The 26,888-nt window shown below is 43.3% G+C and overlaps 1 protein-coding gene across 1 annotated transcript; it reads left to right on the forward strand.

Moving 5' to 3' along the window:
- The first annotated feature begins 2,440 nt into the window (after positions 1-2,440).
- Positions 2,441-26,802, forward strand: LOC145402308 (U6 snRNA-associated Sm-like protein LSm8). Its single transcript, XM_080274447.1, has 4 exons — positions 2,441-2,559; positions 7,417-7,457; positions 24,430-24,557; positions 26,086-26,802. The coding sequence occupies exons 1-4, from the start codon at positions 2,529-2,531 to the stop codon at positions 26,174-26,176; spliced, it is 291 nt and encodes a 96-aa protein (XP_080130573.1). The 5' UTR covers positions 2,441-2,528; the 3' UTR covers positions 26,177-26,802.
- Positions 26,803-26,888: the final 86 nt, after the last annotated feature.

Genomic DNA, 26,888 nt, shown 5'->3' on the forward strand with positions numbered 1-26,888 from the left:
TACTGTTGTTTGCAGATGATACTGTTGTTAAGTGAAGACAAAGGGGAGCTGCAAGGCTTGGTGGATGAGTTTGGAATCTAAACATGAATGTAGGGAAGAGTAAAGTGATGGTCTTCGAGAGAAGCGAAGTCAGTGAATGTACAGTGAGATTCGATGGGGAGGAAATGGAGAATGTGAGTGCGTTTAAGTACTTGGGTAGTGTGATGAGTAAGGATGGAAGTTTAGAGGGTGAAGTGCTTGAAAGGGTGCAGCAGGGAAGAAGGGTTGCTGGTTCCTTGAAAGCAGTGATAAGAAACAGGGAAGTGAGCATGGAAGCGAAAAAGCTACTACCGGTACATGACGGTATTGATACCAACTCTAACGTATGGAAGTGAAGCTTGGACCTTGTTGGAGGGACAGAAGTCAAGAGTGACAGCAGTGGAAATGAGTTATTTGAGAGGAGTTTGTGGAGTCACATGAAGAGGCAGGCTGACAAATGAGGAAGTGAAGGAGTGTTGTGGTGTGGATGTGGATGTGATAGGAAGCGTTAGGAGAAACACACTGAGGTGGTTTGGCCATGTGGAGAGGATGGAGTGAGAGACTGACAAGGAGAGTGTATGTTAGTGAGGTGGAGGGGGAGAGAGGGAGGGGGAGGCCAAGGATGAGATGGAGGGATGGAATGGAGAGGTATATGAGAGAGGGGGTGTGAGCTCGAAGCAGGGCAGTGAAATGGTGGGGGACAGAGCGACATGGAGGCGATTTGTTTGTGGCCACCCCTTCTGGGATTACGGCATCTGGCAATAGACAGATAGATAGAACACTTCAGAGAGGCACTTGATAAAAGTAAAGGCACTGGAAAACTAGAGTTGGTGCACCTTGTGCAAACTCATCTTTCTTCCCTGTGGAGGGAGATGCAGTCTGATTTCCCTGAACTGAAAGAATGGGAATTAAAACTTATTAGATCTCCATGAGAGTATGGTATATAATACTCTCGTGTAGAGAGAGCGCTGGGCCCAAGTGAGAGGGGCCTAGGTGTCCCACGGCCCTGTGCCCCTCTTCCCCTCAACACATCCACCAGCAGAACAGTCCCAGCCAACTACATCTTAGCCAGGCCAGCCCTCGCCAGGATCGAGGTGACGGCCAGTGTATGCCCCGGGGAAGGGATGGCCACTGTATGCCCTTCAGCTGTTATCCCCTGCAGCCCCGCGGTGATGGCCACTGTACGCACATTGGTTGCAGCCACCCCTGGAACCAGCCCCGCGGTGACGGCCACCGTACGCTCTGGGCAGGATGTGACGGCCACTGTACACACGTTGGCTGTCAAACCAGGCAGAGGCAGAACCGCGGTGACGGCCACTATACGCCCTTCGTCTGCCTCCTCCTTAGGGAACAGCACCGCGGTGACGGCCACTCTATGCACAGGTAAGGGATGGCCACTGTACGCCCTTCATCCGCAGTCCCTGAGACTACCCCTTCGGAGCAAGTCCCTGGCTTGGCCCGCCACCCATCCGGAGATCAAGTGGGACGTCTCTCTCTCTCTCTCTTTCTCCTCACAGGTGCAGCCCCCCAGAGGAGTTGCAGTTCGAGAAGTGGTGGCGAGGACATATCCTCAGCCCGGGGATCCACACCCTACAGGCCGCCCCTGGACGATGCCCGCCGCTAATGAATGTCACAAGGAAGGGACACTACAGGCAGCTCCTGATGGCAGTCCAACCCTGTGGAGACTGAAGCCCTGTCACCCAGGGACACCCCCAGGACCCCGGGGTGGGGCCTCCCGAGTTCTACCTGCAGACGACCCTCCGCCAGGAACAGGCAAAGGCAGGCACGCCTGTTGGCCCCAGTCCAGAGGGCCACCTCCCAGGTCGAGGCCCCACCAGGAAAGGGCCTCCCTGTACGCCAACCAACAGCCCCATCCGGACGACATCACCCATGGAAGAAGTTCCGCGCCTGACGAGTTACCTCCCACGCCCAGGCGCCACTTGTAACTAGCCCAGGCCCCAGCAGCCCGAGACAAGCTTGACAGTGTCCATATTTACCTGTACCTGTATATTATTGCTGTATATTGTAAAGGATTGTAATTAAGGCAATATAGGTGTATGGTTGGTCTGGTGAGTTTTTATGCCCTATTCCTCTTGTAGTGTGTTCTAGTTCCGGTCTCGAAAGAGGACCCCGCTCAGTAGCTCTTGGGACGAGAAGTCTACCTAAAAACACCTAGGATAACAAATTAACAATGATAACAGTATGGTTTCCCCATTGACGCGGGAAACGTGGTTGACGAATGTGCTTGGTTTTATGGCAAATAACTTTTCACATTCATGAAAGCATCAGTTGTATAATCATGATGGTAATAAACAGATTTACTGTTGCATTGCTGATGACTATAATTAAGATAATACATTTCGAGTGTGAAACAGTCCCTGTCGGAAGACATACCTGTTTCGCGATTTCCTCAAACGTTTCAAAACAATCGCCGCGTCGGTCATCAGGGACGTGCTTTTTTGGTGTATTTTATGCTATTCTTTGGTGACTTATATCCCTGAGCCGTCAGTATGACCAACACCTTGGAAAGCTACGTCAACCGTATCCTTTTTTAAAGTGGCTTAGATAACTTAGTGTGACTTCGCACTAAATGGGTAAGGTTTTACCGCAAAGTAAATCGCAAAGTCTCATTATCATTACCCCTGTTTACCATCTTTTGTAGATAGGATCATTCCAGTATGTCCAGGTATTAGCCCATTTTTTCAAAATGATAATTCATAACGTGGCTGGTAGCCTCGAAGTGGCAGAGGTTTACTTGGGACATCCACCACTTGACAAGGTGGCTTATGCTACCTACATTGTATTTACTTGCCTGGGTGTGTAAAAGCACTGTCTCCTGTCAGAACAAACTTTAGGAAAGCTCCCATTAACAACTAATGAAGTTTTGAGAGGTATTATCTCTCATAACCATAAATTCAGTTACGACATCTAGATTCTACAGAAATACCAGTGTTACCAAAGATTGTCATTTCTGACACCCAAATTATGTGAAAATAACATTTTACTCGAGCACGGAGTTGGGTTTGTTAATGTCAGCGGTGGTATACAGAGGGCAGTGGATTGATTTGGATCTGAAACATGGTAAAATTTTACAAGTATACTATACACCCCAATTGTTAGGCAGCAATTTTTTCTTAAGTGTTTTGAATGATTATGACATTCATTTTTGTCAGAAATGCATCCTTGTGCTCATTACCCCCCATGAATGTAGCAAATCCGACAAAATTGAAGGTAAAATAATCTAAAACACACCAGAAAAAATTGTTGCCCAAGAAGCTATACTAACTTAACCTAACCTAAACTAACATTACACAAACAGGCTACATTAACCTAACCTAACATCACATTAACAAGCTACACTAACCTAACCTAATCTAACATCACACTAACAAGCTACATTAACCTAACCAAACATAACATCACACTGTTACTCACTTTATACTGAGCGAGATTGGTACAGTACAATGTAGCAGCGGCAATGAAGAAGTGATGTAGCGTGTGTGTATGATGGTTCTTGAGAAACAGGTACCGAGCAAAGTACCGTCCAAAGTACTCTGTTTTTATTCCTGGATGCTTGGACCACTCCTTTACATCATGCCACAAACGCTCGATCATCTGAGTATTTATCATAGGGTTCTCAGGGTTCACAAATGGCACACATCCATCCTCAGCAGTGGCCATTTTCAAACTGATTTTGAACCCCTTTGCATTAGCCACCGTAGGAGCGCAGTTCAGTTTCTTTGGCTAATATAATCAAATCCTCTTGTGATAAGTGGGTGCATAAGAGATGTAGTGGTATTAGAGGTAGACTGCAAGGTAATGCTGATTTCCTGTGTGCGGTGTGTCGGGGAGAGCATGTGAATATTGCCAGGCTTGAAAGGATTGAACTTGCTGGTAAGTCTCTTGAGTGTGTGGAAGAATATTGTTACTGGGAGACTTGTTATGTGCTGGAGGTGGGGCGGGAGCTAGCTCTGTGGATAGAGTGAGGAGTGGTTGGAAGAAGTTGAGGAAACCATTGCCTCTGCTGACATTGAGAGGGCTCTTCCTTCATGCTAAGGGATTTTTGTATGCAGCATGTGTTAGGAGTGTAGCTAATGCTGTATGGTAGCGAGACCTGGGTAGTAAAAGAAGAGGATATTCACAGGCTCAAATGTACAGAAATGGCAGTGATTAGGTGGATGTGTAGTGCATCCTTGAGTGCAAGGCCTGGGGGGACTAGGTTTACAATGGAAGAGTTGAGAGGTAGGATGGGACTGGAGTGTAATGGTGTGATATGAGGAGAGGTAGATTGAGATGGTTTGGACATGTGGAGAGGATGGGGGATGATAACTGGGTGCAGAAAGTGAGAAGTGTTAATGTTGGGGGTAGGTAGTAAGAGGTAGACTGAAAAAGACCTGGGATGAGGTCATCGAGTTTGGTCTCAGGGTCAAGGGACTAAACAGGGAAGCTGCCAGAGATCGAGCAGCATGGAGGGCCGCCATTAGGTGACCAAGGCCGATGCATGCAAGCATGTTGGAGCCTTCAAAAACGAAAACGAAACAATTTTGTTCTCAGTAAACTATAATGTAATTAATATTTTGATGGCTTTAAAAAGTTGCAGAATGTGCAAAATTTTGTAGATATCAACTATAAAACCACCAGGTTACCCACAAACCGTGGCAAGTGGCAACTCATCATTTCGGACTTTTAGGTTGCTTTGGCTTCAAAGTCAATCTACCACTTGATGTTTGTCCCAGCTAACCTAATACAGTATGATCTGATCTAACTTACTACTGTATAACAATCTAACCAAACCAAAACCAACCTAACTTCATGTATTGTAACCTAACTAACCTGAAGAATTTGGGGAAAAATGAGTTTGGTTTTACTTTACAAGTACACAATTATGGAACCCTGTTAAATAAGGGACATAGACAGATAGGCCATCAATTAAGATAAATTTTTCTTTAAATACATTACCAATTGCAAATGCATACTAACTGAGACATTAATACAGTACCTAAAAGCCTACCTCTGTTCACCTGAGCATCGTATGCGTGTGTTCTTATGTCCATTTACACCCGACTTTCTGGGCGTGCGCTCCTCCCCGCCTTTCTTTGGTTTCAGCCAGTTAGAAGGGACGTGATTATATTCATTTTGTTTCTTTTTGTTTCATTTTTGAAGGCTCCAACATGCTTGCATGCATCGGCCTTGGTCACATAATGGCAGCTCTCCATGCTGCTCGATCTCTGGCAGCATTCATATTTAGGCCCTTAACCCTGAGATTACACTCAATGACCTCATCCTAGGTCTTTTTCAGTCTACAGTACGTCTCACTACCCCTACCCCCAACATTAACTTCTCACATTCCGCACCCAGTTATCATCCCCCATCCTCTCCACAAGTCCAAACCATCTCAATGTACCTCTCCTCATCACAACACCAATACATTCCAGTCCCATCCTACCTCTCGACTCTTCCATCTTAAACCCAGCCCCCCCAGGCCTTGCACTCAAGGATGCACTGCACATCCACCTAATCATTGCCATTTCTGTACATTTGAGCCTGCGAATATCCTCTTCCTTTACTGCCCAGGTCTCACTACCATACAGCATTAGGTACACTCCTAACACATGCTGCATACAAAGATCACTTAGCACGGAGGGAGCGCCCTCTCAATGTCAGGAGAGGCAACAGCTCCCTGAACTTCTTCTAGCCATTCCTCACACTAGCCACAGAGCTGGTTCCTGCTCCACCTCCAGCATAACATGTCTCCCAAATAACAAAACTCTTCCACACACTCAAGAGACTCACCAGCAAGTTCAATTCTTTCATGTCTGGCAATACCTAAATGCTCTCCCTGACACACACCACACATGTAATCAACATTATCTCGCAGTCTGCGTCTAATACCACTACATCTCTTATGCACCCACTTATCACGAACACTGCACAAGATGGAATTACTTCCCACATCCTTGTGACAAATCCCTCTTCTTTGACAGTACCACCCTCAGCCATACATACCATCACTTTTGTTTTACCTGCATGTACCCTTTAGCCCTTGTGCCCCATACCATCTCTCCACTTCCTAAATCTTTCATCCACCTCCCTTTCATTCTCTGCAACCAACACCAAATCATCAGCCTACAAAATCTCCCACGGGCTTCAAGTACCATGATAAACGACACTTGTAAATTTTATGCATGGGAGCTCTCCTGCAGTTTCACCTCCAGTCCTGTGATTTTTCCTTGAACAGATACCTCTTAGTAATTTCAGCCTCTGAGGTGGCTTTTTTTTTTTTTTTTTTTTTTTTTTTTTTTTTTAAGGTACCATAGCAGGCTTCACATCACCTCTTCAAAATGCATTCATTGTAGTATGAGAAGAAGTTGGCAATAGTGAGTACCATGTTTTTATAGTTGGGTTTAAGTTTTATGTGTGCTAGATAATTACAAATGTCATATAATTTGCTTAACCCCTACCTGCCGGGCGTTGGTCAGGACTGATGCAAAATAGGTTGAGAGAGTCTGCTGGGTGTCGGTAGGAGCCGCAAATGTACTCCCACTACACTGAAGTGGCCACCACTTGATCTCATCACCAAAGGGTTGGGAGAGACTCCTGCCACCTCAGTCTTCATAACTTAGCCAGGTGCTGAATGATGTTTTCTGAGACTTCTTGTCCGATTCCATTTCCCCCTCAGCGGAGCCCTTGCCTCATCCATCCCTGCCAAGTCTCTTTCCAAGGATACCACAAAAGGGCACAGTGACAGTGCCATAGGGCATGCCTTGGATGCCAATGTGTTTAGTTTATCTAGCAGTGGAGAAGTTATCATGTTGAGAGCGAAACTGAAGTCGGGGTGGTGCGCAGACGCACGAAGGCATCCTGCTTTGAGTGCCAAAAGTTGCTCATCTCCTTCACATTCTTACTCATCGATTTGACCACCTGCACACTTGGGGATGCTTTCATGTGCAATAAGAAGTGTTGGTGAGTAATATAATCTTTAATTTGTTTCCTTAACTGCTATACTTCCCCAGATATAGAGGCGTGAAATAAGGATATTTTGGGAAATATTGCCGTACTGAGAGGGCAGTTGTGCCTAAAATATGCTGGTGCGTAGGGGTTAATGACTGTAACTGAATATCATATTCTGACTGCAGTTTTTCCATATTGTACCTTATGATGTTAATTATGGAGTTATTATAAAGGGCTGTGTGAAGGTGCACAGGACGGAGTGGAACAGGGTAACACTGAAAGCCAGAATTCAGTTTAATGACTCAAATTTATTCTTAGATTCACTTTCCTGGGCTTCTGGAATTACATAAAGAAAACAGAGAAGGCAGTTCATATAATAAGCCTGGGTATCATCACTGCATTTAGTTTTTATGCTTGTGTGTGATACATTCCTTAACTAGATATCAGATCTTGTGTCTGTGATTACAGCAGATGGAAGGAACATTGTGGTAAGGATGCAATACAGTGTACCTGTACCTCATTACCAACTTGCTTTACTTTGTAATATTATAAGTAGTGTTGTAAAATAGGCTTAACACTTTGGCACGCCGTTGACAATATTCTTGTCATTCAAAAAACTCCCATAGGCCTGCTGATGACGATATTCTCTTCATCGAAGTAAAATATTTGCCAAAAATCCATTTATTGTTCAATTTTCGTGAGATATGGTTTAAAATGAGCGCCTATATCTTCCCCTTCTCTTTGAATCAATGACTGCCCCAGGCTGCCACACAACCACCCACGCCAAAGAAAACGTCAGTAACCTGCCATCTCTGTTTGTGGTCAGACCCTGCTTACTGCTGCGTCTGTTTACCTGCACTTTTCTGTGGATTTTTCATCATGTTCAGTGTCTTACTGCCTGTACATCCACTGTAAATCGTATTCATGATGGATAAAACATTTATGTTAGCTGCCATTGCTTTTATATGTGTCATTGTACTTTCTCTTACAATATTCGTAACGCTGATATTCTCTTTAACTGTATATGCATGTATCCTTATAGAAAAATCTATTGCAAACAATGTAAGACCAAATTGAATAATATAGAGTGAAAAATAAGATCAGAAATAAGAAAAGAGTATAAACATGTGCGAGTAACTACGCGTGGCCTGGCAAAACCTGGCCGATTCTGGGGTGGCACGGGCTGAGCACACTGGGCGGGCCAAAGTGTTAATCCCTTCGTTTTGGTGATGTATTTTTTAAATTTTATTCCTGCTGTCACCAGATAATTTTATACAGATTGAGAAGAACCTCTTGTAGTGTGGAGTTAATGAAGGCTGTGCTGTAGGCTATACTGGTATGTATTTAATGTAAGGAAGAAGGTTAAAAGGTGGAAGCCTGCACATTTTTCTGTCTAGGAAAAACTACCGTACATAAAAGAGATCCGCATTCGAGATCAGTTCATTTTGAGATGCCCAGACACATTACATTTAAAGGACTGGAGATCAGAGGCAAAGGGGCATTGTTGCATACATGAAAGATTATTCTGCATTAGTGAGTTGGACAGAAAAGAGGTGAGAGTTTGTTATGTACAGTACTTGTACAGTTGTGGTCCGATTGATTTACCAGCAGGATTTAATCTATCTATTATTATTTCTTAATGCCGTGTCTCCTTTTTTTGATAAGGGCTAAGGTGTTGCCCGTGAGTAGAGGACTCTGGTTTTGGAGTGTGTAGCACCTTATGACCGGATGCCCTTCCTGATGTCAACCAATGACCCTTGATGGGCTCTAACCTCTGACCCTTCAGTCAGAGCGCTCTAACTCACTGAGACACGGCTGTTGCAACCAGTTGGTTGACAGGAGAGTGTTACCTCTCCTGGCAAGGCAGCTTACCCAGGCACGGTGCCAATTCACGACTTCGGTCTCGAGTAAGGCATTCTACCACTGAGCTGTCATGTCCCCGTTGGTCTTAAAAACTCCATGTTACTACTGGATGCTTTACTGGGAGCTTAGATTTTACACCCATGACTCTCATACAGTCTTTCAGGATACAGGTAGAGAGCTTCCTTTGTGTGTGTTGCCCAGTGTCACGACTACACTGTTCACACATAGAACTATCTCTTCAGCAGAGTTGGTAAGAAGTCAGGTGGCCTCTGCCAACTCATGAATACCACCTTTGTCAAACCTGTGATGGATAAGCAACAAGTATCTGTTCGCTTACAGTTATATGTCCACTGTAATGGAGGATGGATGCAAACAGATAATTCAGAAGAGCAGTGATCATTGAAATAGCAGTAACAGAGGGATAAAGCTGCAACACGTTAAAGAAGAGAGAAGGTTTGAAAGGGGTCCAAAAGAGGAGAGGAGAGGAGCTGATGAGATGAAAAACCTTTGACCTCACCCTGCTTAGAGTAGCTGTATGTTGTGAACCCCACATACATGAGAGCTATACTGTACTGTACTCTACATAGGTGCATAACACCCTTGTATAAAATCAGCTGCTGTGCAGGGCTAAAGAAAGAACTAGCCACCCAGTCTCTTCAAAGCAGATGTTGCAAGGGAGGTAATATGATCTTTCCATGCTGGGTCCTGAGAAGAAATACCAAAGGGTATTTAGAGAGAGAGAGAGAGAGAGAGAGAGAGAGAGTTGTATATCCTTGAATATGAAGGGACATTCCTGTGGAAGGGTTTGGCTGGTTGAAAAATTGAGTTGATTTCTTGGTGCATTTAAAACAGCATTGTCTTTTACCACAAGATCAGAATTAATAGCCAAGTCAGAAAAATGGGTGTGCCATAGATTTATCTCTAGATTACTTACTGCAGCTGCTGTGATGGATAGTGTAAACACTGGTTGGAAAGGTGAAGGGTAGAGTCATCAGTATATACATGGATCGGACTATATGTGGAGCTTTGATTAACTGAAAAAATGAAGGAAACAGGTTGGTGCTAGGACAGAACCCTGAGGAACATCACTATTGATAGGAATAGGCAAACAGTGGCTAATACAATAACAGCTATAGAATGACCAGAAAGGAAGCTAGAGATGAAGACATAGATGAAAGGGCAGAAACCATAAGAGGGCAGTTTGAAAATTGGAGGGTTGTTCCAAACTCAGTCAAAAGCCTTTGGGATGTGCAGTGGCAGAGGTTTCATCAGAGACCTGAAAGGAGGATGACTAAGAGTCAGAAAGGAAGACAAGAAGATTGCCAGTGAATTGTACCTGGCAGAACACTTGCTGACAGTCAAAAAGAAGATATGTACTTCAAAATCTTCATGTTAAGGATAGATTGAAAGAATTTAGAAATACAGGTATCTGTACAAGATGTTAAAGCAGTTAGGTGACAGAAGTTTGGGATCTGTCCCCTGTCTTTGGGATGGGCAAACTTCCAGCAAGAAGGACAGGTCCAAGTTGACCGACAGGCAGTTATACAGTACCCTCGCGTCCAACACGGTAATATTGTCATGCATGGGTCACGTGTTGGACTAACAACAGAGCTGATGGGGAAAAATGAATTATGTCAGCAACCCTAGGAAAAGTCACCCTAAATACCTACCATATACCTATACATATATTGGTACTATTGTAATTATAATAAATGGTACTGTGCTATGAATGATAACTAACCTTTTAGGATAGTGTTGGTGGGCTTGCTGGGAATGGAAGGTGGTATCCAAGGCTGTAGGTAGTCCTACTGGGTCCCCGGAGGATGGCTGCTGGCGTCACTAGCGGGTAATGGCTGTTGCTCCTCCTCAACCTCCCTCATAAATCCTTCGAAATCACACTCAGAATCACTATCTTCGTCCACAGCCATGGAAGATCCTGCTTCTGCCTGTCCTAGCACTCTGTAATCCTCGGCAAACGGCATGCTTCTCACACTGTTGCCAGAGGCCTGTCTCGTGACTGTGGAAAGTGATCGCTGTCGCTGACTCGGTAGAGAATAAGGAGAAGCAACTTTGTTTATAAACTGGTACACACGCCGATGAGAAGGGTTTCAAAACGATTAATATTTATTCTAAAATATTAATACGTATTCAGTGTCAGGCTAAATGTTCAATGCTGTAGTACGATACATTCTCTGTCGAGTCGCCTGGGTTTTGGTCACACTGTTTTGCCCGTCGTATCCTCGGCAGGAATCCATCCAGATGAATTCCAAATGCCCGTGGTATCGTCTGCAATTTTACCAAGTTAGCATTCCGATTTACCATCGTATCCTCAGCAAACCTGGTATGAAGTGCCGTGTGATAGCCTTCGGCTGCCAGGATCTTGTCTTGGTTTTATATTATGGTGCTCACGTTGGCTTCATTCATGTCGTAGGCCTTGGCAATGTCAGCTTTCCTCTTCCCTTTCTTCTTCCTCTCGATGCTTTCTAGCTTGGTGGCCTGAGGGAGGTGCCGACGCTTCTTGGGGTTCTCAGAAGGCTTCCTAGGCATCGTGAGCAGGGTAAAATGCAGTAACAAGGGCAGAAAATGCAGCAAAAAAAAAGCACCTTCCAATGCAATTATGCGACTGAGTGGCACTGTGGCTGGAGAAATTTAAACAAAACATCACGTGACACCAGAAGCGTTTTTAATTGGGCGGCATCACAATCACGTCACGATAGCAGGCGGGGAAGGTTACTCGATCAGAAGTTTTCATTGGCTATCATCATCATGGGAATGTCCAGTATGACCGTGTTGGACCGGGGGTGATCGTGCTAGAGTTGAACTCTGCAGATTTTGCCCACTTCTCGGAGCTTTGTGTATGTTATGCTAACATACTCGTGTTTCAGTAATTAAATCGTATTAAATAATACTAATTATTTGCTCTCCGTGCTGGACCTGAATCGTGCTGGACTAACGCGTGTTGGATGCGAGGGTACTGTACAAAGTTTGAAATGTATCTCCTAACCAGAATAAACTCATCTTAAGATAGCGAGACTAAAATAAAAAGAACATCCCCAAGATGGTGTTAACTGGACAGGAATCTGATGATATGCAGAAATATCACCACCAGTCAGGCACTCTCAGTTACAGTAAAAGCTCGATTAACCGGCATCCGATGCATCAGCACATCCATATAACTGGAATGCAAATTCGATCCGGTATGGGGTTGAAAATATTCCGGATACCGGCCGTCCTCCTACAGTTCTTGATTAGTTCTGTACAGTGCAGGATAAAGCAGTGTACGCAGCTAAGTTTTCAAAGTTATTTGGCCTGCTAAATTTTTCTTTAAGTAATTTTTGGATGTGTGCTGGTTTGTGTTCATTCCTGTACAGTTTCTCGTGCTGTCTTTTTGTGTGTATTGTAGTGTACACTCACGATCACTAATTTCTGCTCAGGGGTGCCCCCTTCATACCCCTATATACCCAGGGAAGACAGGAGGGGGGTACGAAACGAGCTCCACCTGCCTCTACCCCAGCTCCCGACCCTCCCCCATACCCCTACCCCTCCCAGCCCCCCACTTGTCATTCTTAACTGGGAGCTCGAGCTACATCTCAAGCTAACCTCATACTTTACACTCATAGTCACATTACTATCTGTCTATCTGTCTCTTGCCAGACACCATAATCTTGTAAGGGGTGGCCATTTTTATTTGAGTTATTTGTTTTATGGGGAGGGGCACTAACCCTCCACCAACCCACTTCCTGACACGTAGGGAGCACGTATGGTTTGGTTATATTGTTGCCACCCAGCGTTGTAAATGGTTTCTTGGCTTACAGGAAACCATTTGGCTTGTCACTCATTGTAAAGTCACCTGTAAAGGAAAGAAAAGCAATAAGAAGTGACAGGAAACATGGTAGAAATAGGAAGAGAGGAGGGCAGGCACAGAAAAATAATGATAAAGGCTAAGGAAGAAGTAGGCAGCACTACATCAAGTGAATGGATGATGGTCGCCACCACCTACCACTAAGTCACATTACTATTACACAAATATAAAACACTAGGATATGGAAAAAGTATATAATATGACTATGAACACACTGCAACAAGAAGTTAATGCATTATAATGACAGTAAAACAAAAACGTTAACAACGGCCATCCCAGGCCTCATGCGTTGGGTGTTTGCATGCGTCTGTGTCTGTGCCTGCGTGTTTGGATGTGTTTATATCTGTGTTTTTCAGTGTGTGTGTGTGTGTGTGTGTGTGTGTGTGTGTGTGTGTGTGTGTGTGTTTGCAAAGCATTGCACCCAACACAGGAGGCCTGAGGTAGGTGTTGGTAACCTTTTTGTTTCACTGCCAATGTCATAATGCATTAATTTCTTGCTGCAACATGTTGATAGTTATATTCCATTAACATATCCTAATGTTCTTTGTTTGTATTAGTAGTGGGACCAAGAGTGTTAAGCATGAAATCAGCTTGAGATGTAACTGCTAATTAAGAATGACGGGTGGGGTGGGGGGTTGGGTAGGGGTGTGGGGGATGGTCGGGAGCTGGGGTAGTGGCAGGTGGAGCTCGTTTCGTCCCTCCCTCCCCTCTTCCCTGGGTATTCTGAGGTAGGAAGAGGGCACCCCTGTGCTCCACCTGGTGAACAAGCCTACATCTTTTCTATCCTTAATGACCTAGAGCAGCTTGTACAGCACCCTACCCGTATCCCTGACCGCCTTGGAGAGAGCTCCAACATACTTGACCTCTTCCTCACAACTAATCCTTCTGCTTACTCTGTTAATCTTTTCTCTCCGTTGGGCTCCTCCGATCACAACCTTATTACCTTAACCTGTCCTATCACTCCGGTACGGCCTGTGGACCCTCCAGGGAAACGTCGTCTGTGGCATTTTGGAGCCGCGGACTGGGAGGCCCTCAGGCAGTACTTCTTTGATTTTCCCTGGAATGATTATTGCTTCCATGGCCGTGAGCTATCTGATTGTGCCTTGTGCATTACAGAGGTTATTCTCTCGGGCATGGAAGCATACATTCCTTTCTCATATCCTTTGACTAACGCAAGAAAGCCTTGGTTTAATCACGCTTGTTCTAATGCTGTCTGCAACAAGGAGAAGGCCTACAAAAGGTACCGTAGCCAACCCACCCCTGAATCACATCGTCTTTACGTTTCTGCCCGGAATCGTGCTAAGTCTGTTCTTCGCTCTACTAAAAATAATTTCATCCATACTAAATGCTCTCAACTCTCCAACTCGAATTCTTCCCGCTCATTCTGGCACCTTGCCAAAAATCTTTCTAACAACTTTACCTCATCATCCTTCCCTCCTCTTTTCTACTCTGATGGTTCTGTAGCTATTTCTTCTACTGATAAAGCAGATCTCTTCGCACAGACTTTCTCCTCCAATTCCACCTTAGACGATTCCGGTGCTGTTCCTCCATCACTTCCCCCCTCTGACTTCCTCATGGCTGACATTAAAATTTCTTCAGTTGATGTATTTTCTGCCATCACTGGCCTCAGTACTAACAAGGCATATGGGCCTGATGGGGTCCCTCCTGTTGTTCTCAAGAACTGTGCTTCTGTGCTTACACCCTGCCTAGGCAAACTCTTTCGACTTTGTCTGTCAACTTGTACCTTTCCTTCTTGCTGGAAGTTTGCTCTCATTCAGCCAGTCCCAAAGAAGGGTGACCACTCCCAACCCTCCAACTATCGTCCAATTGCTTTAACGTCCTGTATTTCAAAAGTTTTTGAGTCAATTCTTAATAGAAAAATTTTAATGCATCTTTCCTATCACAACCTTCTTTCCAATCGTCAGTATGGGTTCCGTCAGGGACGCTCCACTGGCGATCTTCTCACCTACCTTTCAAACTCCTGGTCATCCTCCTTTCGGGACTTTGGCAAAAGCTTTGCCATTGCACTTGACATCTCAAAGGCTTTCAATCGAGTCTGGCATAAATCTTTAATTTCCAAACTGCCCTCCTACGGTTTCTATCCTTCTATCTGTGCCTTCATCGCTAGTTTCCTTTCTGGTCGTTCTATAGTCGCTGTTGTAGACGGCCATCGTTCTTCTCCTAGATCTATCAACAGTGGTGTTCCTCAGGGCTCTGTCCTATCACCAACTCTCTTCCTTTTATTCATCAATGATCTTCTAAGCTGTACATCTAACCCTATCCACTCATACGCTGATGACTCCACCCTTCACCTTTCCATTCGGTTCCCGCAACGCCCATCTCAACAGTTACTTCAACAAACAAGGGATGAGGCTATGGCACACCTAATGTCTGACTTGGCTCGTATCTCTGACTGGGGTAAAAATAATATGGTTGTCTTTAATGCATCTAAGACTCAGTTCTTACACCTATCAACCCAACAAAATCTTCCACAGGTATACCCACTAATGTTTAATAATATTAAGCTTAATCCTGCATCATCCTTGAACGTGCTTGGGGTTTCATTTACTCGGGACTTATCTTGGAAAAATCATATTACATCTCTTGTAAAATCTGCTTCCAAGAGATTGGGTGTGCTAAGCCGACTCCACTCTTTCTTTACCCCTGCACAATTGTTGACTCTATACAGGGGTTTTATCCGCCCCTGTGTGGAGTACAACTCTCATGTGTGGGGAGGCTCCCCACATACAGCTCTTCTCAATAGGGTGGAGTCAAAGGCTTTTCGTCTCATTAACTCTCCTCCTCTTACTGACTCCCTTCAACCTCTGTCTCTTCGCCACTCTGTTGCATCTTTATCTCTTTTCTATCACTACTTTAATGGTCACTGCTCCTCTGAACTGTCTGCTTGCATTCCTCCACCTCTACGACGGGCGCGTAGCACCCGTCTGGCAGCAAACTCTCATCCCTTTTCTGTCCAACTCTCTAATGCAAGAGTTAACCGTTACTCCCAGTCTTTCATTTATGCAAATGGTCAGCTCTGGAACTGTCTCCCTCTGTCTGTATTTCCTGCTGCCTATGATCTCCAGTCTTTCAAACGCAGTGTGTCCAGGCATCTCAAAATGATCAGATCTTGAATTTGGCTCTCTATTGTATTTTGTTTTTCTCTTGGAGGGAACTGTTACTGCGGGCTCATGGCCTTTGGTTCCTTCTTCCTCGCATTTAAAAAAAAAAAAAAAAAAAAAAAAAGATATTAGTGAGCATGAATGTACCTGCACTGCATCTTACCTGTACTGTATCTAATACTGAATAATGTGCTTTATGAAATAAAGTCCCAAGTTTGGTAAGTAATCCCTCCACTATCCGATGTAAAAGAGCCAAAGGCATGTCCGGAAAGTGGTCCCGTCCGGAAACTGGGCCTCTGCTGCTGGACTGGTACTTATGACCCTAACCCAGCCTGACTTTGAAAGCTACCTAAATAACTCCCTGCCGGACATGCATGGCACTTATTTAAACCTATTTAAGACCCTATTCACACCAATAATGGACATAAATTATGAAATAAATGAAAAGGAACCAGAGAATGAGGAATTAGAAGTGAGTATGGAAAATACAGTACTTAGCAGTGTACAGGGTACTTACAGCACATCTGTGGCCGCCGCCTCTAAAGCTCTGGTAGTTGTGAAAATGCTCTTGAAGCATGTACAGTAAGCCAGTGTTGTGCTACACTTAATTCTTTGCACTGTGAGTTATAATTGTTTAACACAGCACATTCTGTTCTCAGTTGCATCACGCCAGTTTCAACCGTCAGTTTCAACCACCACTTTGCACTCCACGCTTAATCCTTTGCACTCTAAATTCAAATTTCTTAACACTGCACAGCACTGTAAATTCCCATGTGGTCTAGTGGTGAGGTATTGCAGTTTATTCACTGTTTATTCACAAAAACGAGCACGTGCGGCATCCATTGCGATGAATGTCTACCCTGGACGATGGTTAGGCAGTAATTGGGGACAGGGTTGCCAGATCTGAGCTCGGCCACATTACCAAACTCCACAATTTTCATTACCAGATTCTTAAAGGAAGCATTTATTCTTCACTAATTATATGTACAAATGGAAATAATCACCCTCCTTATAATCAGCAGCATGTTTATTTTTACGCTATGTATGCTAGCAGATTAATCAAAGAGAGGAGACAGTCCACCATCTCCATTCTGTATATCTTCATACATGTGAAAAATCTGTTTGGTAATGGATCATGCTGATTCACTACCAAATGAACTTTTCAGTACCAAATTGGCCCACATTTGGTAATGAAAAATACCAAATGGCAACCCTCTGGGGAGGGGGGAGGAACGAAGGGGTGAAGGGGCCATGGTGTAAAGGGCTGTTCGGCGCCACGTGGCAATTTCAAATTACGCGTGGGAAAAAATTCAGATTTTGGGGGTATTTTTTTCTCTTTTTGGCCATTTTTGGGTTTCAGAGGTCCAGGCCCACAATGTCCTGTAAGTGGGGAGTCCAGAAAGTGGGCGTCTGGATAGTACAGGGATTACTGTATTTCATTTGTTTGACCTCCCGGAAAATTTCTAAGAGTAACATTCTGATATCCAGAAAATTCCATATCCGGAGTGTCCATGCATTCCGGTTAATCGAGCTTTTACTGTATTTTTTGTTGAACTTTTGGTGAAGGTTAGTTGCCAGTAGTGTAATGAGGGTCCATGAAGTAAGTTAAAGTGTTATGATGTGAAGGCTGACAAACAGAGTGAGTGGAATGGATTGTTTGCTTGGTATATTTTGTTTGTACTGTAGCAGAAAAGGGTGCTGGGCCACTGGCCACATTATAATCTAGCACTATGAACATAAGTGTATGGGTAGGGCAGCTTCTGGTGGGGGGTCAAGGAAAACATTGTTAGGTGGAATTGTTTATAATAGCTGGAGTAGTGATGTATCTGAGTACTGTTACATATATTTGTTGTGTTGTAATTTTTGTATTTAATATTTTGTTACTGGATTATTTGTTGTTTTTCGTGTTGCTCAGCCCCAGTCTGTGTGGCCCTGTGGGATTATCCCATGGATTAGTGTTCTGATTAAGGGGTTGTATAGCCTTGCAGGTGAAAAGAGTATGTACTGTAAGTGTTTCTTCATTGCAAGTGTTAAAATGTCTGGAGATCGGATGTTGTCAAAGAGGGTCTGGTAATCTTTGTGTGGTGATTGTTTTATGTGCATAGTTATGTGGTTGTATCATATAATGACAGGTGTTGTGTCAGTGCTGGCTGCCATGTAGAATTATGTGCCCCTCTTATCAAGGTATTCTCCAAGGGAGAGGATTTAATATAGATGAGGTGTGGGAGTGGTATCGGTGCATCCAGTGATGATGCATAGACCATTGTTCTGTTGTTGTTGCTCAGCTCTGGTCTGTCTGTTCTGGCTGACCTGTTGTCTGCAGGTAAGCAGCTGCTGCTATGGGGTTGTTCCATAAGTTCCCTACATTTGTTTGTGATGTATCTGCATCTTAGTGTAGCATGTGCTGTGCAGTGCTCCATTGTGTGTTATGTTGTTTGGGCCTATTCTACAAACTGGGGATGTGTCATCTGTGATTCCACCCAGGCCAAATCTAAGCTGGTAGCTGAGGAGTGTTGGGTGATGTCTTGCTTTAAATCTAGCAAGATGAACTTGATAATAGCTGTTTCATTACACCCCCAATGGGTGGATGTCATGAAGCAGTGGACGTCCCATGGATGTCCAGTGAGTCCAGTGTCATATGTCACTCCAAGGATCTTAGTGCAGGGGGGCATGTGGGACATGTACTGTACATTATTAACCTGTGGATTGTGCTATTACCCTTTTGTATCCCACCCCGTGGTGTGCAAAAAATGAATTTTTTTTTTTTTTTCTTTTATTATTATAACTTGAATATGAATATCCAGGGCATGATCTGGTGAAAAAAAAAATTGTTCTCTCGCCATCTTTGCATAGGGGCGTGCATAAGTTTACGTAGTGGAGTAGTGAAAAATTATTATTATTATTTTTTTGTTTTGTTTATTATAAACATGAAGGTAAACATCCAGGGCATCATGTGAAAAAAAACAAATATCTCTCTCCGTTTTTGTGTAGCGCCATGTGTAAGTTTGTGTTGGGGTGGAGTAGTTAACGGTGATGCACGGCCAGCACAGCCTGAGCTGTGGCTCGCAATGTGATGCTACCCAGCCTGAGCTGTGGCTCGCAATCCACGGATTAAGTGTGATGTAAGGGTACTATCTGTGTTCATGTTTACTGCTGGTGAGAAATGTGGTGGTGGTTTTGGCTGGGGTGCACATCATCCTGTTGTTCCTGACCCGTCTGCAGTGTGTTTAAGATAGGCTTGTTGCAAGGTGCAGGCTGCATTTGCAGTCTGGTGAATGGTTGTTACAGTAATGTCATGTGCATATGAGGCAATGTTTGTGGGTGGCTGGGGTGTAGGAATATCCTGCATGTAAAGCATGAAGAGTGTGGATGAGAAATGGAGCCTTGTGGAACTCTGGTAGGGAAACTTATGAATGTGATGACTTGCCCTGGGATGTAACAAGTGCTTGTTTATCAGACAAGCAGTTGATAGTCCAGTATTTGTTGTTTTTCTCCTTGTTTGTGTTGTATATCTTAGTGAATAGTTTGCACTGGTGGATGTCGTAAAAGGATTTACTGATCTTTGTTTTTGTAAGAAGTGGATGTTGTGTGGGTCTTGCAGGTTGATGCCATCAGATACATATTGTGTAAGGTTTAGTAAGGTATTTGTGGAGTGTAGTACGGTACTGTAAAGCTGTGTTGTGAAGGAGCATGGGGGAAAGGTGTGGCTGTCAAGAATCAGGCATTTAGTTATCTTTGATGGTGTGCTAAAGTATGTTGTAGGTCTGTATGAAGAAGGATGTGTTGGGTCCTTGTGTGGTTTAAATATAATGGCATTCCATATTCCAGTTGTTGGGAATGGTTCAATGTGCATATGAGTGCCGTAGTTGCTGATGTTTGTGAGGACCTGGGTGCTGTATGGTCTTAACTGTTCCAGATGGAGGTTGCTGATGCCATCCATCCATGTGCATGTAGTGTTCTCTTCCTTGATAATGTTACATATCTGTTCTAGAATGAAGGGGTTCCACTGTGGCCAAGTGGAAAGGACTGCATATGCAGAGAAGGTTGATTTTCTGACTCAGTACATGTTTGTGTAAGGTGGTCTGTGTTTGCATTGTGGTTTACATGCATGTCTTGCTTGTTCATTGTAAGAAGGGGTGTCTTTGGTGTTGGAGGTGCTTGTTTGTGATTTAGGGATGCTGTTATACTTGTATAGAGCCCAGAGGAGACTGTGAAGTGGCTGAGTGATGTTTTCTTTATGCCAATTTAAGTGTTAATTTCATTGTTTAATTGGTGGAGCCTTATGATGGTGCCGTGTATGGTAGGTGGGGGTGCTCACCATCCACTCACCTGATGTAGTGCTGCTCTTGGTTGTCTGCCCTTTCCTCTCTTCCTTCCATCCTCTTCTGTCTTTCTTTCTTTCATTCTTTCCTCTTCCTTCTGCCTGTGGGTGACTCTACACTGAGTGACAAGCCAAATGGTTTCCTGTACACCAGGAAACCATTTATTATGCTGGGTGGTAACCATATGACGAAATTATGACGCCTGGTGGTTTAGTAGGTAATTAAAGTGCTCCAATCGCATTGAGCCTATGTAGGTTTATATACAAGGGATGGTTGAGGTTTACTGCTCACGAAATGCCACTCAGGGATGAGTGAGGCTGGTACTCTCATCTTAAACATCAGGACCAAATTGCCTAGCCCTGGACTCCTATGCTTCTTTTGGGGCAACATAGGATTGGACAATGGATGGATGGATGGATGGTGTATGTGGGAGAGGTGAGTTTTGTTTCTGTGAATTGTGTTGTTTTACGAGACTAGCTGTCTCTGGTGGAAAGCTTGGGTTGTAGTGTTTTCTGTTGCATCATGGAATATGGTGCATTAAGTATGGTTTTTCTAAATTTATTAATGTGCTTGTCATTGTTGCTGAAGGGTTTGTTTTAGTCTGCTGAAGTGTTGTTCTGTTTCTTCAGCGAATTTAGTCCAGTTTGCTTTCTTGTTGTTGATCAACCGCAGTCTGGCTGAGGAGACCCATCAACTTCAGGCACGCAACTTCCCCTGCAGGGTTGTCCTGTGCAGTGAACTGATGTTCCCTTGTGGCTAACAGTGCCTTGCCATAGCGAGGCATGGGAAAAGAGTGGAGGTTTGGTTCCTGGGTGGATGCCGCTTTTGTATCCACCCAGTAAATGGGTTCCATAGTAGGTTCCACTTCACCCTGGAATTTGGTTATGCAGTTACCACCCAGTGTTGTAAATGTTTTTTTGGGGTCACAGGAAACCATTAGGCTTGTCATTCAAGTGTAAAGTAAGGTAAGAGAGAAGGAAGAGTGGAGGGCAGACACAGAGATAGAATGAGAAAGGGGAAGGAAGAAGTACTGTAGGTAGCATTATATCAGGTGGGTGTTAATGGTGTGTGATCACTCTAGTTTGGAGTATATTCCTGCGGTGATAATGATAGGGAGGTGATCTGAGGCAAGTTCAGGTTCCATATGCCAGGTGATGGTGAGTGAAAGTGTGTCTGAACAGAATGTGATGTCCAAAGAGGAGGGGGAGCAATGTGCCTGGTGTGGGATATATATGTATTGTGAGTTGTCATTGGGAATGCACATGTTGTTGAGCTGTAATTTACGAGGTATGTTCAGAAAGTATCCTACCTTTGGCTAAAAAAAAATAAGCAGCTAACTTGTTGAGCTTGGACACTAATTCCCCTCAAAGTAGGCCCCTTCTGACATGACACACATAACCGAGCGCTCTCTCCACTGCCCGAAACATTTTTCAAAACCGGTTTTTGGTATCTGCAGGTGCTTCATTGCATTTGTTGTGATCTTTTATCACGTCTCAAATTGGGAACTCTTCAGTGGAGTTTTGAGCTTGGGGAATAACCAAAAGTCACATGGAGCCATGTCTGGTGAGTAGGGAGTCTGCCGGACCTGTGAGATGGCCAAAAATTTCTGAATCAGTTGACAAGAATGGGCAGGTGCGGCTTTCAACTTGCCACTTTCCAACAGTCTGGTCTCTTCTGCCGAACTGTGTCACAAAGACAACAGATAACATTGGGGTAGTAATGTTTGTTGATGGTCTGACCTTCTGGTGTGTGTTCCTAGTTGGAAAAAAAAAAAAAAGTCAGCATTCATCTTACCATGCAGCAGACCTGTTGTGCTTTTTTTTTTTTTTTTGCCAAGGCAACCCTGCATTCTTCCACTGGGATGACTGTACTTTGCTTTCTGGGTTGTACCCATACACCCAAGTCTCATCTCTAGTGATAAGTCTTCAGAAAGCTTAGATCACGATTTGCACACTCCAGCATGACAAACGAGGGAATGGGACAAGTGTAAGGTGCACCACCATGAACACAAGCTGACTGACAGCCACTGAGTCACTAGTGGCAGCTGGCATTAATCATGCATATGCACAAAGGTCTTGCACTGCGCAACACAGAACCCTGCCCCTGTCCTCCAGCTGGTTGTTGAGAAAGTAAATGAAGTCGGATAGTTCCTGAACACTTCATAGTGTTTGTAATATAGACAGTTATTATTGGTTTGTATCAAAGATTGGTAGATAGAGAGTACAGTAAAACCTCGATATAATGGACTTCAATAGACCGACTGAATTTTTTATCTGAATTGAGGAGCTGCCGGACTAAATTCTTATATATCGGAAAAAGTCCAATAAAACCAGAAGCAGTCCGGACTGCCTGACCACTTCAGCCGTGTCCACCACAATAAGGTAGACGTGATTATCAGTGTACAGTACAGTACCGGTATTATTATAGACATTATACCATTTGATTATTGTAGTGAATGTATAATACAGTACAGTACTGCAATGGTAGTGAAAGCAGTTTAACTCCTAAAGACGTATGGCTGTCGAACGACAGTTACTGAAAATGTCACATAAAGTCCTGTGGCTGTCGATGGCACGGAGGCTACCCAAAACTGGCGGTAGGTAGCATCGCTTCTTTTATAATGTACTGTATATGGGACCTGGCCAATGGGAACCAAGAGATCAGGTGGTGGGAGGCATGATCTGGCCTCCTCCCTTGGTGTGGGGACCCCCTCCCCTTCTCCCCAGGCCATCTTTCCACCTCCCTTTGCTCTATTGGATCCTGCCTTCTGTGTCTCCTTCCACCCAAACTACCCCCCATACCCCCTCTAGACCATATTGGGTGTGTGTTGCAGACACATTCCATCCCATTACCACACTCCCTCCACCTCCCTATTCCCGCGTATTTCTCAAGGACATCCCTTTCTCGCTCATAGTGAAGACGGTCGATTGTGCAGTAACTATTAGACATATGAGAGTGAAATATACATTTTCTAGTGTGTAAAATCAAGCTCTTCAAATCTATCTATCTATCTATTTGCCAGATGCCATAATCCTGTAAGGAGTGGCCATTTGACTTTGAGTTATTTGTTTTACGGGGAGGGGCACTAACCCTCCACCAACCCACTTGTTGACACGTAGGGAGCACGTATGGTTTGGTTATATGGTTATCACCCAGAGTTGTAAATGGTTTCTTGGCTTACAGGAAACCATTTGACTTGTCACTCAATGTAAAGCCACCTGTAAAGGAAAGAAAAGCAATACGAAGTGACAGGAAAGATGGGAGAAATAGGAAGAGAGGAGGGCAGGCACAGAATAAGAATGATAAAGGCTAAGGAAGAAGTAGGCAGCATTACATCAAGTGAGTGGATGATGGTCACCACCACGTAAGACCAAAATGTACTTTGGTGCAATTTTTTTTTTTATTTATGCACAATGGGTAACAATTTTTATTTCTGACTTTCTTTGATGGTTGATGTTGCAGTAACTGTAAGTCATATGAGAGTGAAACATATGTTTTCAGGTGTGTAAATAAAAGCTCTTGAAACTATCTATCTATCTATTGCCAGACGCCATAATCCCGTAAGGGGTGGTCATTTGACTTTGAGTTATTTGTTTTACGGGGAGGGGCACTAACCCTCCACCAACCCACTTGCTGACACGTAGGGAGCACGTATGTTCTGGTTATATGGTTACCACCCAGCGTTGTAAATGGTTTCTTGGCTTACATGAAACCTGTAATAAAAAATTTTACCATGGTGAAAGTTCAAAAATGGGATCCTTTTTGCAGTTGTCAGGATAGGCGGGCTGGGAGATTTGTGGTCTTTAGGGGTTAAAAACTGTTGGTCCGATCCGGGCTAATGTCTGATATATCGGAAAAAGTCCGGGTTATCAGGGAGAAATCCGGATGTCGCATCGGAATTTCGCTTTTTTTGGAATGACAGAGGCCCCAATTAGTCTGTTATAGTGAGGTTTTACTGTATATAGTACAGCTTATGTTTTTAAGGATTTTTTTTTTTTTTTTTTAATACTCTGTGACATAATACATGGTGCAGTTAAGGTCAGCTGTTGTACTTTTTTTTTTTTTTTTTTTTTTTGTCAGATCTCATTTGGTCTCCATAATCTAACCAAGAATAAACAAGAGATTTGGAGTTTCTTTTGCAATATCAGATCCCAAGATGCGAAAAAAAATTACTGACTGTACCATATATAATAGTAAACTGTATAAGACATTTTAATAGAAAACTGTATAAGGCATCTTATACAAACTAATTGCTAAACTTTAAATCCATAACTGACCTTCCACTTGACAGGGGACCCTGAAGGGATTTGACCAGACAGTGAACCTAATTATGGACGAGTGTCATGAACGAGTCTACAGCTCTCACCGGGGGGTCGAGCAAGTCATACTGGGCCTGTATGTGGTCAGGGGTGACAATGTGTGAGTATCATGTTAGGTCAGGTCAGGTGACAAGTGGGTTTGCAGTTCTTATCAAAGGTTGAGAAGGTTATACCAGGTCTTTGTGGTCAGGGGTGACTGTGTGTGAGTATCAGGTCAGATCAGATCAGATCAGAATAGATCAGATCAGATCAGATCAGAATAGATCAGATCAGATCAGATCAGATCATCCACAGTCTTACTTGAACCTGTCGTCTTTTAAGCTTTCTCAGCCATTTTATAGACAATACCATAATTATCATGCTTTTATGGCATTTTTTAAAAAGATTTTGGTTACGCTGGCATTTCGCCTGGTCACCTAGTGGCTGCTTTCCAGGCTGCATGATCTTGGTAGCATTTCTGGGTAATCCTTTACCCTGAGATAAGATTTTGCCCCATGTCTGTGTAGGCTTGCCTCTTGGCAGTCTGTTTTGAGCAATCATATCCATAATCCTCCTCACACAGTTGACCTTTTCCATTCTTCCCACATGTTTGAACCATCTTAAACTAGAAAAGATGTCACCTGGATTTTTGGGATTAATATTCAATGTACAGTAAACCCTCTCTGTATCAGGCCTCATTAAATGAACTTCAGCTGTGTTGACCACCATGACACCACCAAACACTTTTATTACATATCAAATCTAGGGTTGATATAACAAGGGGACACAGCTGCCAGACTGAATGAAAGGATTTTTTTTTTTCTGTTTTATTATTTATTATCGCCAACATAGCAAGGCAATAACGTAATCACTTTCAGTGTGTGTGTGTGTGTGTGTGTTTGTGTTTTACCAAAATATCTCAAAATCAAATGGGCACCGCATATTGTATCCAAACTTTGTGGGCAGTATCCAGGGCTGTGTTGCTTGAACTGATCAGATTTTGGTTAAGCTGCATTGATATGCTTCTGATTGCCAGAGGACTTTAGTCAGACCACATTTTGCTATATCCTGTACTTTATGCCTCTGTGCTACAAAAACACGTATGTTTGGCATACTGTACCTGAGGAACAGCCTGGGATATTAGGCTGAAACTTAGTTTGTACTTGGACAACACCCTTCCTAATAAGGCCCCATATTTCATTTGCAACAACTGTATTTTAGCAAAGATTACTGTTGTAGTTTTATAGTGGTGGTGGGCGATACGCATTTGTGGACGATTGTGGGGGTATTAATCATTACTGATTGAAAATACATAATATTTATCTGTTTAATATAAAGGTACACAGTTTAACTCATACAAAATTGAAATAAAACTGTGAACATGCATAATTCTGATAGTTAGCTACTGATCAAGATTTAGCCAAAACAGGCATCAAACCTTGGTTCATTATAGCCAGCCCTGCTGAATGGTATCTTTGTTGAACTAACTGATATTTCATCAACCTCTGTCCCCAGTTGGTTTGATTTAGTGAGGATTCACTATAACTTGTGAAGTGTTCATAACTATAAGTGAAGAAATATACAAGTAATCCGATACACATCTTAAGCGAAGGAGAGTTAATAAGTATGGCTCTTGATGTATGTTGCAGGGCACTCATCGGTGAGGTTGATGAGGATCTTGACTCCAGGCTGGATTTGGAAAACATTCGTGCTGAGCCACTCAATGAGTGTAAAACGTAACATCACGTCACTGCATCCTTTGCCAATAATTTTATTTCATATGTTTATAAAGTACATAATACTGCATCATCTGTACATTGTAAGTTATTCCTTTATTGCTATTAGTTTGTAATATGTAGTATTGAACCAGTACATAACAACAGTTCACCACCATACAGTAAGTCATCAATACAAGTAACCTCTTTTGATGGCCAGTTTTCCAGTTAAGTTCTTCGCAAATTACAGAATTGTGCTTACTTGAGTTATATTGGTAGGTATAAAGCTACAGTTTTATTGCTATGTATAATGCTAATTTGCCAGTTTTTTCCCACTTCACAGTGGTTAATTGTTGTGTAGAAAAATTTAGGAAGTTATGTTATCTTAAATATCATTCACTCAGAATGAGTTTTTATGGGTCAGTGCATATTCTTGTATGTTGATGCTGCATACTGTTTTATTCGTACATACATCATCATATTATGGGTTCTTGTTTTATTGTCATATGTTTGTAGAGTACTATATCCAGACTAGCCTGACATATGTAGGTACAGTATTGATTTTACACTTGTATATTTTAAGGCAGGCCCTGTTATATTGGGAGTGGTTTCCAGAATATTACAACTGTTAATATATAACTGGTACTGTAAACTGCATGAAACTGGCAAATCAGTAACTATCTATCTATTGCCAGTTGCCTTAATTCTGTAAAGGGCAGCCACAAACAAAATAATCA

Source organism: Coenobita brevimanus, chromosome 57 (genome assembly GCF_032717465.1).
Source record: "Coenobita brevimanus isolate Jiangsu-jjx chromosome 57, ASM3271746v2, whole genome shotgun sequence".
Taxonomy (NCBI): Eukaryota; Metazoa; Arthropoda; class Malacostraca; order Decapoda; family Coenobitidae; genus Coenobita; species Coenobita brevimanus.

Bases quoted from the DNA above. Each gene is read 5' to 3' on its own strand.
- LOC145402308 (XM_080274447.1), top strand. From the start codon at position 2,529: ATGACCAACACCTTGGAAAGCTACGTCAACC. The intron at 2,560-7,416 runs GTATCCTTTTTT...ACTAGATATCAG, and splicing joins CTTGGAAAGCTACGTCAACC to ATCTTGTGTCTGTGATTACA. The intron at 24,558-26,085 runs GTGAGTATCATG...TGTATGTTGCAG, and splicing joins GTGGTCAGGGGTGACAATGT to GGCACTCATCGGTGAGGTTG.